The sequence below is a fragment of the Camelina sativa genome, chromosome 18, assembly GCF_030686135.1.
Source record: "Camelina sativa cultivar CO46 ecotype springtype chromosome 18, ASM3068613v1".
Taxonomy (NCBI): domain Eukaryota; kingdom Viridiplantae; phylum Streptophyta; class Magnoliopsida; order Brassicales; family Brassicaceae; genus Camelina; species Camelina sativa.
In genome coordinates, this window is record NC_141897.1 from 2828052 (window position 1) to 2844102 (window position 16051).

General features: G+C 35.6%; 1 protein-coding gene and 1 pseudogene across 1 annotated transcript; both read left to right on the plus strand.

Annotated features, from left to right (window-relative positions):
• Positions 1–3212: 3212 nt before the first annotated feature.
• LOC147921422 (uncharacterized) lies at positions 3213–6107 on the plus strand (annotated as a pseudogene).
• A 1106-nt stretch (positions 6108–7213) lies between these two features.
• Positions 7214–8059, plus strand: LOC109130456 (inhibitor of trypsin and hageman factor-like). Its single transcript, XM_019240019.2, has 2 exons — positions 7214–7322; positions 7833–8059. The coding sequence occupies exons 1-2, from the start codon at positions 7241–7243 to the stop codon at positions 8039–8041; spliced, it is 291 nt and encodes a 96-aa protein (XP_019095564.1). The 5' UTR covers positions 7214–7240; the 3' UTR covers positions 8042–8059.
• Positions 8060–16051: the final 7992 nt, after the last annotated feature.

The window sequence follows — 16051 nt, forward strand, 5'->3', positions numbered from 1 at the left end:
TTCCATCCTGCTCCATCCGTGCCAAAATCCTAGATAACCTGTAAAGACTCAAAAACAACCTAGAAACAAATCAAAAGACTCAAAAAGCACACTTATATCATGGTTAAAAACCGTAAAAACCATGATATATCATATGGCATGGCTCTGTTTGGAATCTGTGTTTCTTCTCGGATCTCTTCTAATTGGGTTATTGTGTTTTGTTTGTATTTTTTGATGTTCTTTCTGTTTTTTGGTCTATTTTGTTACTAGTATATTTTTGTATCTTCTATAATTTTTTTGACAGTAGTATAAATACTATACAATGATAATTTATTTTATATGATTTTTAAGAAAAGAAAAAACATAAAGGCCCGATTGGTGGTTAGACTTTCAAATTTGAAGATTTTTGTTTTTTTTTTGTTTTTTAAGTCTTAAAAGTATATTTTTTTTCTTTCTAATCATGCTTTTTTATCATCTTAACAACCTTGTAAGTGTATCTAAAATTTCTCAAAGTCTAACTTCTTTAATTTGTCTTACAGTGAGTCTTGTTTTTAAAAGCCAACAAAATGTGACTTTGTTTTTCTAAAAATCAATAGTCACAGTTCTTACAAATTAGAAATAGTTTTCCGTAAAAATCTCAACCAATCAAACCCCTAAGAATATAGACTTTTTGTGGAATGTCAACCTCAAAGCATTTAAAAAACCTATTAATATCTCTACTAGAATTGGATCCGTGCTAGAGCACGAATTATTTCTTTTATTTATTTTGTAATTTTTATTTTAAGTGTTATAACATCTATTTTGTAAGATCTATTTGAGTCCTCCTCTTTCCGGACAACACATACAAAGAAACCCGCCAACAGTCACTCAAAGGGGGTGTATTGAAACCATGATTTTGGAAGATTTGATGGGATTTAGGAAATTTGGATTTTGAAAGATTTAAGGAAGTTGATATGATTTATTGTAAAATTCTTTCAAATCCTACATAAAACCATGAGATTTGGATTCTCTATTTTTAACTAAACAAATCCCACCTAAATCCTCCAGAATCTCAAAAATCATTAAAATCTAAATCCACAAATATTTATGAATAACAGTGGATTTTAAAGTAGATTTTTAAATTGTCAGTTCAATAACAGTGAATTTTAATAGACTTTTTAAAATAAATGATTGAATAACATAGGATTTGTAAGTTTTACACAAATCACTCAAAATGTCAAGTTGAATACACCCCCTAATAGATCTAGATTTTGACTCGTGGTATACAGCAGTTTAAGTATTTTTGATTAAAAAAATAATTTATGTTTGTTAATTTTATTTGATTTGTTTAGTGTTTAAAATTATATATTTGTATTTTGATTGTTAATTATATGACTTAACCCACAATATACCGCATATTAATTATTTTGTTACATTATTAATTAATTAATTTAATTAGATATGTCTATTAATTTAATATTTATATTGTTAACAAAATAATGAGATGATATTTTACCCGTGTAGCACCGAACTAATGACATTTTAAGTTTCTATTAATATCTACTCAAAAATGTCTAGCCATATAACCCATCGTGTGATATTTTAATTCGTTGTACACCGCAAAAAAAATTTCATAAATTCTAAATATTTAAAATGTTTTAATAAAGTTTATTTTTTTAGAAATTGAACTACTTATAATATTTAAACTTCTTATAAAGTTTAAATATGATTACTATCTTAAACATTTATAAAAATTAAATATTTTGATAATTGAAATATTAATAATCTTTAAAAAATTTAAAAAATTAACAAAATAATGAGATAATATTTTACTTTTGTAGCACCGAATTAATGACATTTTAATATTCTATTAATATCTACTCAAACATGTCCTGCCATATAACCCGTCATGTGATATTTTAATTCGTTGTATACCGCGGAAAAAAATTCATAAAAGTCTAAATATATTTTTAAAAATTAAAATGTTTTAATAAACTTTATTTTTTTTAGAAATTGAAATACTTATAATATTTGAACTTCTTATAAAGTTTAACTATTACTAATATCTTAAACATTTTATAATATGTAAATGTTTTAATAATTGAAATATTAATAATCTTTAAAAATTTTAAAAAGTTTAGACATTTGAATTTTTAAAGTTATTAAAATTTGAAGTTCTTTAAAATAAAGAACCATAATAAAAAGCATAAATTTTTTTAATTTCAATGCCTGGTAAATCAAGATTTCTGCTTATTCATATTCAGAATCATTTTGGTCTCTTTTTTATGGTATAACTTTGAATCTTTGCCTAGTTTTCTTAGGTTATGTGGGGTATTTTGTATATTTTTTTATTTATCAGTTGAGCAATTTGTCAGTTTAAAAAAAAAAAATTACATCATATGCAGAAAAAATCATAAATTTTATTAACTAAATATATTATATAAAAATTTAAAATAATTTAAATATAAAATCAAATAAAAGTGAAAAAAGAATCACATATTTTTGTTTTAATTAGGTTGAGAGATTTCCTTATCTTTTAAATGTTACCTATAATTGATTTATATGTTACTATAATTAACTAGATCTATACTATCCTTAATTACTAAAAATCAGACTAACATGTATATTATGATAATCTATGTCACAAGTTTATAACAAATAAAATCATAAATATATTTATTATATAGTCTAAAAAAAGTCATGTACTTCCGAAATATTATAGCAGAGATGCAGTGGACAAAAACACAAAAAAAACACAAACAATGGGCCTTTTTTCTATTAAGCCCATCGCAACGGCTACAATTCCAGAGGCAATAAAAAAACTCCTTTTCCCTCCAATTAATCTTCAGATGCCTGTTTTTTTTTTTTTTTTTTTTCGACAGTCTCTCTCTCAGACTCGCACTCTACACATGAAAGTTGCCACTGCTCAATTCTGCAATTGTCTCTTTTTACGTCTCCTTTGCTCCTCCTGTTTCATATTTATTTCCGCTAATTTTGTTTAAAATTTCCTACTTCCGTTCAAAAAGTTAGGGGTTTTCCAAGAATTGTTCTTATGATATTCACTTTGGTGACATTGTTTGATATCTACCTAAAGTTTTGGTTTTTGTTATCTTTTTGAAGTTTAAGCTTCTAGGGTATGTTCGATTTCTTGTTATGTCTTCGTTTAGAGTTTAGTTTCTCACATTATTCTAATTTTTTTTACTCTGTTCGTCATTTAGGAACCGGAAAAAATGATTTCACTGTTAATCATTGCGATGGAGCAGCATTGTGTTGAGGATGAGTTGACAATCACTGTTACTAGACTCAACAGTGAGTCCAAAAGAAAGAAAATTTGCAAATCTTTGGAGAAGCACAAAACCAATTCGGCTGGGATACTGAAGAGTTTGCTGGACCATATCGATGTTAAATTTGAGCTTATCTTGAGCTTCTAACTAAAAACCAATTGGCAATTAGTAGATTGACCCTAACCCTTTATATATTAGTGATAGTCCCTTCAAACTTCAGATGTGGGACTTGGTTTGTATCCCAACAATCTCCCTTCAAACCAAGGACCACATGTGGGATATTAACACGCCTTCTCGAGATGATAATTCCATCTCGAATCGACCTCACTTGGACCGATAATAAACCCCTTCTTGGGCCCTCATTACTCGGGTTAACAAGAGGCATGTCCGTATCCACTTTTCTAGGTCCACCAGAATTTTAACTTTGGGCTTTGATACCATGTTAAATTTGGGTTTATCTTGAGCTTTTAACTAAAAACCAATTGGCAATTAGTAGATTGACCCTGAACCCTTTATATATTAATGATAGTCCCTTCAAACTTCAGATGAGGGACTTGGTTTGTACCCCAACAATCGATATGCTTAAATCCGATATCGAGAAGAGGAACTTGATTGGCTTAGGAACCATGTCAAGTCAGATAAAAACCAGCTTCAAGTTCTGAGCTTATGTTTGGGGAAACTCGAAAACCAGATGAAGAAACAAACCAATGCACTTGACTAAAAGGAGAAAGAGATTAAAGCAGCAGAGATCGAAGCATGTGACAAGAGAAAGGAGCTTGGTTTGATAAACGAACTTGAGTTGAAGAAGAAAGAGTTGAGACAGATGACTAGCATTGTGTTTGTTAAGAACGAGCAGCAGCTTATCGTAGTGGAGACTGAGCAGTTTATTGGAGATCCTCTCATGCGTTATAAAATCTCATCATTATCTTGGTCACCATGAAGTCTCCATGTTCTTAGAGCTAAGCTTAATCCAGCAGAATATGTTCTTGATCTAGTTGAGGGAGAAGTTAGGGATGCTCATCAAAGAAAAGAATCTGGTTTACGGGAGTTAGTAGTGGAGAATTTGGTTCTGTTTTTTGAAGGGCTAACCAAAATTGGAGGATTGGAGAAGCCTCATCTGCAGCTTAAGGCTATACAGGTAGCCAATTTATGGAAAAATCTGATTACAGTTGAATCTCTAAGATCATCTCTTGAGGCTTTGGCTTTTTTGTTGTTCACTGTGGCATATGAAATAAAGAGTGTGATCAATGAAGAAGAGACTGCGCTACTTGTCACATCTGTTTCTCATTACAATCAGGGTCCAAAGCTATTTCATTCGCTTGGTCTCGAACTTAATATCTCAGGTTAGGTTCTAAAACATTCCTGATACAAAAAGACAGAAGTATGAAGTAAAATCTTATTAAACTTTTTCTATCTTTTGCAGATTATGTTCTAGGTCTCATAAATGACCGGCATTATATTCCTGCAGTCCGACTTATATGTTTGTTTAAGCTTAAAGACTTCTCAGCTCAAAACCTTTTAATGAAAGAGGTCATCAATTTAAGACGCTCAGCACTGGGAAGACTAAGAAATGGTTTCCATTTGTTTGATCTTGGATATTGATGTAGGCCTTGATTATGAAAAAGCTTTTTTTAATTTTAGCATCCAATCAAAATTTATTAGGAGAGCATATAAGGGAGCATTTAGAAGCTGCACATGCTCTCATATACTCTCTTTCTATATGCTCTTATTTCAAGTATTTCCCAAACATTTAACTCTAAAATATTAATATATATTAAAATAATTTTAAATAATTAATTTATTTTGTAAAAATATAAAATTATGATTTCATAAAGTATAAAATTATTTGTTATAAGATAATATATATATGAGAAACTACTTAATGTTATTATTTACATATGTTTGTTGTGGTATATCTACTAATCTATATTTGAACCGATTAGAACTTGCCGACTTTAATTCCGTAAAAGAACTAAGATCAGAATGTGAAAGCAAGAAAGAACAATACAAGAACACCGAGATTTGACGAGTTCAGGTTCCCATGTGGAACCCTACGTCTCGCCGGAGATTAACTCCGGAATCCACTATAACTTGGCTCAAACTCGAGCTCTGTCCGTTACAATCTCACACCGAATTACACTTCGAACCCCTCTCAAGCTTTCTCACTCACCAACCAAATCAACATCTCTCTTACTCTAACTCTCTCTCGTCACGTCTCTTTCGTCGTCACAACGACGCTTCTCTCATCTGTAACTAACTCACTCAACCCCATCGTAACAAGAGAGTAAAGAGGAATAAGAAGATTGACTAATTACCATTTACCAATGCCCATGACATGTGCTTCTCACGTGCTAATGGAGAGAGAGCTTGTGGAACCTTCTATAGTTAAGGGCGAGGTTCAAACGAGGAAAGGCTTACGGTAGATACCTAGGCACCCAGAGACGAGGAAGTGGTTGTGATAGGGAATAAGTAAAGGCCTTTGGTCACTTATTCCTACCCCGAAAAGATCATCCTTGGTCCTTTTGACATAAGATTCTCGGCCCTCTTTCTCTCTATTAACGTTTAGAGTCTTTCTCATACTCTGCATTTGGGTCACTTATTCACAGTTAGTAACAAAGATGTTGGAAGATTGAGAACTATCATTGAACTTGCGGCAGATTATAAGCTTGACATTGACCTTTCAGCGGACCTTATTGCCAAACTCGTGTTTCAAAAAGAAGCTCTACACCACCTGTGCTTCATTGCTCTGTTGAAGCACTGAGCCCATCAGTCAATGGTGGATCTTCAGGTTCAAGGGTAGGTCTTCAGGTTCTTAAACTTGAGATTGAACCCTTCGTGACTCCATCAAACAGTGGTAGTTTCTAACTTCAGATAGTCAATATGCGTCAAAGCTCTAATAGGAACTAAATTAGCTTGGTGCTAGGTCTTCTCTCTCTCTCTCTCTCTCTCTCTCTCTCTCTCTCTCTCTCTCTCTCTCTCCATTTATGAAATAATGGAGGTTTGATAGATGAGTTTGATGATCAAAGATACATTCTTGTTTGTGGAAGCTGAGATCAACCACAAAAGTGAAAACAGAAATTGAATAGGAGGAGACAACCTAGCTCTGGAAGTGAAGAATCTTCAGACCTCAAAACTGAAACCACATTCGAAGAACAAGTGATCCCGAAACTCCTCCTTATCATTGCATAACACACATAAATGCATGTTTTGGCACACGATCCTTCAACCAGACTGATTTATGCCAAGTAACTGGAACACCGACAAGATGTAAGGCCAACCATACGTTTTTGCCATCAATAACTTGTTTGAAGGAGCATGATGGCCCGACTTCCAATCATGTTCTATACATTCGGCACAACACTTTTAATCACAATTAAAACTTGTTTTGTGTATTCTTAAGAAGATACAAAAAAGCAGAAACTTTGTATTATATAAAAAAACATATATATCAATAGCATCCTAATTTTTTGTATAAATTTTATAGCCACATAAAGATTCGACAAGAAATAGTTTGCATAAAAATATAAAAGATATTCCAAAAAAAGATTGAAGTGTTTTCAAAGAATTAATGTTTGCTAGTATTGATGAACATAGTAAAATTATATATAGTATACAGTAGTAGTTTTCATAAATACTACTAAAGTACGTTGATGTTATATTTACTTATGTTAGAAAATGAGTTACTTATTGATAATTATTAGTTTATTAGTATTATTTAAGCTATCAAACTTTAATATATATTTTATGTTGAGACTATCTTTATAGCTTTGACTTTAACTTATGAATTATCGTTTCATTTATAGAAATTTATATATTACCGTTTTTTCATTAACTCTGGTCATGAAATCCCTCTTGAATCTCTCGATAATGTACTACGTAATACGTACTACATATTTGCTATATATGTTGATCAATACGTAACACAAAAATATATAATACCATTTGAAAGATTATCAATCTTCTTGTAAGTAACATCTGACGAAAGAGAAACACACAAAATGTCAAACAGGTGTCCGATCCTTGGTCCCAGGTGTGAGTTATGTAACTGCTCAGGCAGTGGATGCCAATCTCAATTCCCAGGTAATGTTCATCTATAACGTTTTTAGTTTGCTACATATCATAACGTGGATTGAGTTGTGAATCGTGTTCAAACTCGAGTTTGATTTTTTTTTTTTTTTTTTTTTTGAATACCAAGTTTGTATGTCAAGCTGTCAACCATACTAAATCGTGTTTCAATTCATTAGTTCAATTCAGAAGAAAAAAAGAAAAAAAAGAACTAAAGATGAAACCGAGTGTAGTACAATTCATGAGTTTCAATAATGTTTCGATTTATATTTGAAAAAAATAGATTTGATTAAGTACATCCTTGTTATTTTTTCTAAATTAATTTACAATTCCACATTTTCCTTTGGATTGGATTCCACAAAAACCGACATAAATTAACTTGTTTTGGTCGAAACTACGGTGGAGTGGACTATTAAAAAAAAAAGTTAAAAATTCAATCCGAAACCTAAAAAAAAAAACCTAACCAAACACGTTTTTATTTTTTGAAAACTTGAAAACCATTAACCAACGACTAAACATTTGTAGGATTGAAAGTGGAGTGGCCAACGCTAAAAGGAGTGAGTGGACTTCAAGCAAAGGCAACAATAGAAAGTGACAATCCACGTGTGACAGCTTTCATATACCGTGAAGGTGTTTATCTACCATCCAACAATTGTTGCAACCGTGTCGTTCTCTATGTTCGAGCCGACGATTGTCCCAATGGTCCTGTCCTAAACCGTCCAATCGTTGGATGAGTCTACTACTATTTTGTTGTTGTTCTTTTTCATAACTCAAGTTTTTCATCTTGAGCTTCAATAATTTATGAAGTATGTTGTACTTCTTTAACTGTTCTCATGAATAATAAAATTGAATTTAAGAGCTACTTTATAAATCTTGTCTCGTTAAGGGTTATATATTTTCTATAAATTTAAGAGCTTCAACAATTTAAATGTTCCATATTATATTAAATTTTTAACAGTAAATGAATATACTTTTACTATTAATAAAATACATAAAAATTAAAAATACTAATATTTGCCTCTTATCTAGCATAATATATATTTTTTAAAAAATAGATTTTCATTTAAGAAAACCTAAAAAAAAAAGTTCTTGTCCTGTGTCTAATTCTTAAAAGAGTAATTACAGTGTTTTACATAACAATTAGGAGATATCTCATGCTACAGCACGAACTGACGTTTTTTCAAGATTATTAACTAACTTCAATTTTTAAAAATTAAAAGTTATTTAAAAAACATTTTTCAAAAGTTAGAAGAGAGAGAAAGTGAATTATTCTCTCTTGGAAACTAAAAATTATTAAAAAAACTATTAGCTTAAAAATTAATTTATATTTTTTTCTTAATGGAACTTTTTTTAAATGGTCTTAAAACTAATAGTAATGTGATGTAATTTGACTAATTTCTTACAAAACAATGCCATGTTTTATAAAGTGGATTTTCAATCAAATGGAAAGTTTACAAATTTTTCTTGAGGTGAAAGATATATTACCATGTTTTAAAATAGTTAATTTCAAAATATTAACATCTTCAGTCTTCTTTTTTTTCTTTTTTTTCGACTGTCTTCTTTTAGTAATCAGTACACTCAGACTCACACTCTACACGCGAAAGTTGCCACTGCTCAATTCTGTAATTTTCTCCTTTGTACGTCTCCTTTGCTCTTCCTGTTTCATCTATATTTCCGCTAATTTTGTTTAAAAGTCCCCTGCTTCCGTTCAAAAAGTTAGGGTTTTTTCAAGAATTGTTCTTAAAATATTCACTTTGGTGACATTGTTTGATATCTCCCTAAATTTTTGGTTTTTGTTATCTTTTTGACGTTTTAGCTTCTAGGTTGAAGATGTAAACATATAATACATCTAGGTGCAAGTAGGACAAGAAGTAATACAAGCGAATCAAGAAGAGCCAGAATATGGAAATAAGTCATGGCGGTTAATGTACAACCGATAAGAAAGATTGCAAGAGCTGGAAGCTTGAAGAAAAGTCTAGAAGCTTGAAGATTGTAGAGAAACTTTAAGAAGTTTGGAAAAGGGAAATTTAGAGAAGATGGACAATTTCCTATTCATAAAAAAACAAGGAAAATGTCAATTCCTGTTAGCATTAGAATAAGAAAAAAGTCTGTTGTATGACACATCCTGTTTAGTATTTTGGGACTGGATGTCGATCGACACCAAGAAAAGTGTCGATCGACACCATCAGTTTTGGTTCGACCGGGTTGATTTGAATTGTTATTTTGGCTTAGTTTGGTTCAATTGATGCTCCTAACCGATGTATTTAAAGAGAAATTCGACGAAAAGGGTTTTGGGGGAGTGTTTTGTCACCGTTTAGAGAGAGTTAGAGGGAGAAAAGTGTTCTTTAGAGTTTGGAGGCTTTTTGAGATATTCTTAGCGTGGATTGAGAGATCTGTTGTTGTGGAGTGAAGATCTTGTGCTAGGAACAAAGGAGAAGGCTTCTAAGGGTTGGATTCGTCGTTGTTGAGTCAGAATCTTCCTGCAAAGAGGTGAGTGCATTACCATGGCTGATCTAAGCCTGAGAATCCTTTGTTTTGTTTGATTTGTTGTTGTTTGTTGTGTTTTCTTGTATGTTTGTGGTTGGGATGTGGTTCCCATGTGTTTCCAGGACTTTTGGATGAGTTTCGGACGATTTGGAGGATTTGGGAAGCGGTTCTTCAACTTTTGGCTTCGTGCAGAACGCGTTGCAGAGTCGGTGTCGATCGACACCAAGTATGTTTCAGTAGATACCAAAGGAGACCGACACCAAAGGAGGAGTGTCGATCGACACTTAGGTAGTGTCGGTCGACACCAATCTGTTCAGCAGCGGCTGATATTTGTTTTCCTGGTTTGTTTGTGTTTGGTTGTTAATTGTTAAACATTGGTTTCTCATTTGCTTGTGTGTATAGCCGAGTAGATGGGAGGATTGCCTCGCTAAGTATTTATGATAATACTTACGCATTTTAATTGTTATTTGTGGTGTGCAGGTATGTGACGTGGAATCATGGCGATGAGGAGGAGGGTGATCTAGGGTCTCATTTGTGTGTTGTTGGTGATATTGTTTATGTTGGAACCTTGGATAAAGTTATGTTAGGTTTTTGGATAGAATGGTTAGGAATGTTATAGTATTGATGATATGTCGGTTCTGTGTTGTTGGTATGTTTCCGATGTGCATATTGGTTGTTTTGGTTTATTGTTGAATTGAGGTTTGGTTTGTTTAACTAAGTAGTATAGGATGCTTAATTATACATTTTATTTATTATTAAAAAAACGGGTCCGGTTGTTTCAATTTGGTATCAGGGCCCTTACGGTTCTAGGATGGTTGAGTGGAAGGTTTAGAGCGGTTTAGAAATTTAATTGGTTGAATTATTTTCCTGTTTCTTGGTGTATGATGTTGTGAATGGGAATTTATTATGAGTAGTTAGTCAATTTGTTTGTGGTATGGAGTCCTAGTATCATCCTCTTTGAGCCTTCAATGAGATTCCACGGTAAGATGTGTGTGTGCTTTGTGTGCGGTTTTGAATTGTTTGCTTAGTCTTCTGTTCTGGTAGTGCAGATGGTTAGAGGTGATGCTGTTGTTGGTCGTGGACGCGGACATGGTCGTGGTAGGGGCACAGGCCCATAAGTTAGTGATACTGTGGACCAGAGTGTGATAGTTGAGGATGTTGGCGAGTCGCAGGGCTTCCAGGAGGGATCCATGAGTGTGGCTGGTGGGGGCGGTGTTGGTGCTCGAGTGGCCGGTGATTCTAGGGTTCCGGGTGTAGGAGTTCCAGCAGATGGAGTCCCTGGAGGAGGCGTTGATCTTGCGGACTTGTTAGCACGGGTGTTGGAGCGGTTGTTGGCAGTGGCACCGACTCAGGCTTAGGTAGTGCCGCCAGTGGTGGCGGAGGAGCGGCAGCTAGTGGCTGTGGATGTGGGAGCTCATTCTTGTTATGTATCTATGCTGAGGGAGATGTGTAACATTGATACTGAGTGGTTTTCGGGTGGTACTGATCCTACTGTTGCGGATGCGTGGAGGACGAGAGTGGAACGTAACTTCCAGTCTCTCAAATGTCCTTAGGAGTTTTGGGTGAACATAGGAGTCCACAACCTTATTGGGGATCCTCAGTTGTAGTGGAGGTCAGTGGCTACTAGGAGAGTGAAGAGTGAGATGACTTGGGCTGACTTCGTGTAGGAGTTCAACCGCAAGTATTTTCCTAGGGAGGCATTAGACCGGTTGGAGGTGCAGTTCCTTCAGTTATCTCATGGGACTCGGTCAGTGCGGGAGCTGGACTTAGAGTTGAGTAGACTTATGTCATATGAGAATTGGGCGATAGAGTCTGAGGAGGCTCAAATTAGGAGGTTTATGAGGGCCCTTTGTGAGGACTTGAGGGTCCATTGTAGAGGATGGAGTTATGCTACGCATGCAGAGCTGGTGGAGACTACAGCAGAGATTGAGGAGGATATTCGGGAACCGGCAGTGACGGTTAGTCCAACAGCTCAGACGAGTGAGACTCAACCGAAGCAAGGTCAAAAGAGGAAATTGGAGGGTACTTCAATGGCGAGCCAGGGCGGTCGAGGATGCTTTGGATGCAGGAGTAGGGATCACAAGCTGGCAACTTTTCCCAAGAGAGATGGGCCGCCAGGGGATCTTCGAGTGTGCTTTCACTGTGGGGAGGTGGGGCATGTAAAGCCTCGCTGTCCTAAGTTGCAGCCATTGGCAGTGGTGGTAGCTCGACCAGGGGTACAACCGAGAGCGCAGGCAGGAGGAGCACCGTGAGTTTACACGAATAGGGAGACAGGAGGACCGAGTAGCAGATCCAGAGCTTACCTTTTATTTTATTTTATTTTTGTCGGTTACTTTGTTTTTTATTTCTGGGATTATAAACAATTGTTGCACTTTGAGGTTTTATTGAGATGAGTTTCTTTTATGGAATTTTTGACTCGTGTGTCATATGGAAAAGGAAATAGCTCGGGGAATCTGTAAATGAAAAGTTTCCATAAATAGAAGGTTTCTAAACTGGAATGTTTTAATGGGAGTTAGAGCTTTGCTATTCTTGGAAAGTGTGTGGAAAATACCCTGAGGGTAGGGTGTTCCACTGTGACTGGGTGGTGGTCATGGGGGTATTTGGGAAGAAGTAGATGAAGGTTAGCATGACATTGCGTTGTCTTACGTGGACTATGGAAGTGTTGGGAAGTGTTGGGAAGTGCTTGAAGACGTCAAGACTTATTTGCCCTAGGAACGGTAGGTTCTGAACAACTCATAAGGAGATGGTGCTTCTCCTGAGGGGATGGTGGTTCCCCTGTATACCGATAGCTTGAAGGGTGGTGGGCCCTGAGAGCAGCAGAGGAGATGGTGGTTTGCCTTGGAGATGGTGGTTTTCCTGAGGGGATGGTGGTTTCTCTGGTACCGAGATCTCGAGGGTGACGACCCAAGAGTTGGACGGTATGACTCAAGGACGGTGGTTTGAGAGTGAGATCGGTATGGCTCAAGGGTTTTGACCTGAGAGTGGATGAGTTGAGAGCAAATAATGTCTAGGACGTGTGGATGAGCATAAAGACCAAATGTGGATGTCGGGGTTGATGGTGGTTCAATTCCGGGGTTAAGTGTTGACCAGTGGAGTTAGGACTTTGTTGACCGGTGGGGTCAAGATTGTGTGTACCAGTGGGGTCAGGATTGTGTGGACCAGTGGGGTCAAGATTGTGTGGACCAGTGGGGTCCAGATTATGTTGACCAGCGGGGTCGGGATTGTGTTGCCCAGTGGGGTCGGGATGGTGTTGACCGGTGGGGTCAGAATTGAAAGACCAGTGGGGTCAGGGTTGTTTGGACCAATGGTGTCCTGGTTGCGGTAGACCGGATGGTTGGATGGTGCAAACCGTTGTGACGGTGGTTGGATGAGTTTTGCGGTCGAGTAGCGGTGTTTTGCAGATTCGAGGACGAATCTTTTGTTGGTGGGGGAGAATTGTAACATCCGTGAACCAAATTGGGGATTTTGGGAGAGGGTGTCGATCGACATCAAGAGGAGTATCGATCGACAACATCAATTTTGGTTCGACAAGGTTGATTTGAATTGTCGTTTTGGCTTAGTTTGGTTCAATTGATGCTCCTAGCCGATGTATTTAAAGAGAAAGTCGACGAAAAGGGTTTTGGAGGAGTGTTTTGTCGCCCTTTAGAGAGAGTTAGAGGGAGAAAAGTGTTCTTGAGAGTTTGAAGGCTTTTTGGGAGATTCTTGGCTTGGATTGAGAGATTTGTTGCTGTGGAGTGAAGATCTTGTGCTAGGAACAAAGGAGAAGGCTTCTAAGGGTTGGATTCGTCGTTGGTGAGTCAGAATCTTCTTGTAAAGATGTGGGTGCATGACCATGGCTGATCTAAGCCTGAGAATCCTTTGTTTTGCTTGATTTTTTGTTTTTTGTGGTGTTTTCTTGTATGTTTGTGGTTGGGATGTGGTTCCCATGTGTTTCCAGGACTTTTGGATGAGTTTCGGATGATTTGGAGGATTTGGGAAGCAGTTCTTCAACTTTCGGCTTCATGCAGAACGCGTTGCAGAGTCGATGTTGACCGACACCAAGTAGGTGTCGGTCGACACCAAAGGAGGAGTGTCGATCGACACCAAAGGAGGAGTGTCGATCGACACCAATCTGTTCAGCAGCGGCTGGTGTTTTTTTTCCTGGTTTGTTTTTGTTTGGTTGTTAATTGTTAAACATTGGTTTCTCAGTTTGTTGTGTGTATAGTCCAGTAGATGGAAGGATTGTCTCACTAAGTATTTATGATAATACTTATGTATCTTAATTGGTTTTTGTGGTGTGCAGGTATGTGACGTAGAATCATGGCGATGAGGAGGAGGATGATCTAGGGTCTCATTTGTATGTTGTTAGTGATATTGTTTATGTTAGAACCTTGGATAGAGTTATGTTAGGCTGTTGGGTAGAATGGTTAGAAATATCATTGTATTGATGATATATCGGTTCTGTGTTGTTGGTATGTTTCACTGTGCATATTCGTTGTTGTTGGTTTATTGTTGAATTGAGGTTTGGTTGGTTTAATTAAGTAGCATGAGATGATTAATTATATATTATATTTATTAAAAAAAAAAGGGTTGGGTTGTTTCAAGTATAAATAGGGGACGTTAGCCTCAAGGTAGAGGAAGAGATTTAGAGTTTAATAGGGGGGGGGTATTAAACTCATATTTTAGAAGATTTAAAAATATTCTTAAAATCACTTGTTATTCAACTTGAAGTTTCTATAAAATTATTTAGAATTATTCAAAATCTCTTGTTATTCAATCCATAATTTGTAAAACTCACATAAAATCTACTGTTATTCATAATATTACAACTTTTTTAAAAAGAGCTACTTTGAATGATTTTAAAAGACTTTTTTTAGTTTTTTTAGTTAAAAAATATGACTCATACAATCACACCCTTTAAAATGGGATTTTGAAGAATTTCCAAAAAAAAAGGTCAATCGATCCACCATTTGTTAGCTATAAAAGCTAATTTCAGTCGCTCTTCAAAACCAAAGAGAATTGCTCATAAGAACAACACAAGAACATAAGTTTCTTAACAATATTTTTTTCATGTTCGATTCTACAATAGCCAAGATGCTTAAATACACAAAACATATATTAACTCCTAAGAACATGAAATGTGGGCAGAGAAACACATTCCCACTACATAATTAAAATAACTAAATGTTATGTCTCATCAATACTTCACCGCCGGAAAAGAACCTTCTCCTCAAGGTTCTCATGAAGTAAACAGGTTCATATCTTTCATTGCCTTCATACGTTGCACCATCACTTCAGTCACGAACTTGTTTCCTTCTCGTTTCTTCCTCTTTTCAGTTATGTGTCGTCTTCTCCTTTCCTTTCTCTATCCGTGTGATAACTCTCTAATTTATATGTTTTAGACACCCTTTTTTGTCCATATTTTGCATAGTTTATTTCCTAGCTTTAGCATTTTTAGGTTATTAACTGTAGAAATTCGCATTTAGGCCATTTAGGGTGTTGCATTCTTGCATTTGTGCATTTTGGATGAAAACAGGTACTTTAGAGCCTAAAATGGAAAAAACAAGGTCAAATTCGAGCATGTACCCGAAGGAGCTATTGAGCAGGAAGAACAGTCTGAACCTCAACCCGATCTAAGAGAATTCAAGAGCAGGAAGAACAACCCGAAGACCTACCCGAGGAACAACCCGATCTTATCCTCGTGCACCGCATCGAGCAGACCCTCAAGCAGGACTGGGAAGCTAGGTTAAAAGGGTTTCCATATATAAATCCCCCTCTTCTTCCTCTCGCCCCAGCACACCGCAGACACTCAGAACAGAGAGCGAGAGCTTCTGATGGAGAGACTGAGCGATTCAAACTCTTATTCCACTTTGTTAGGATTTTTTTTTCATTTCTTTTGCTATTCTTTTAGATTTCGACTCTATACTCTTTTACTTTTATCTTATTTTCATTACAATGCAATTTTCGTTTATTTGTGTTCTTATGTTTTCTGCAATGAGATCTGAGTAGTGAAACAAAGTTTCTAGGGATGGGATAGACAAATATGTGTTCTTGATCGGTTAGGATGTCTTAGCTTGATTGTTTATGTTATATAAATTCTTTTCTAGATTGGTGTTCTTAATGCTATTTTCAGACTGAGAGGTTGAGATTAGATCTAGGGCGTTTTGCCATTGAGAGATGTTGTTGAAATGCTTGAATCAATCAATGCTAGAGATTTACTCACTTAGCCTAAGAAATTAAATGTGTAAGGGGTTATTGACAATAATGAATCGGTTTGT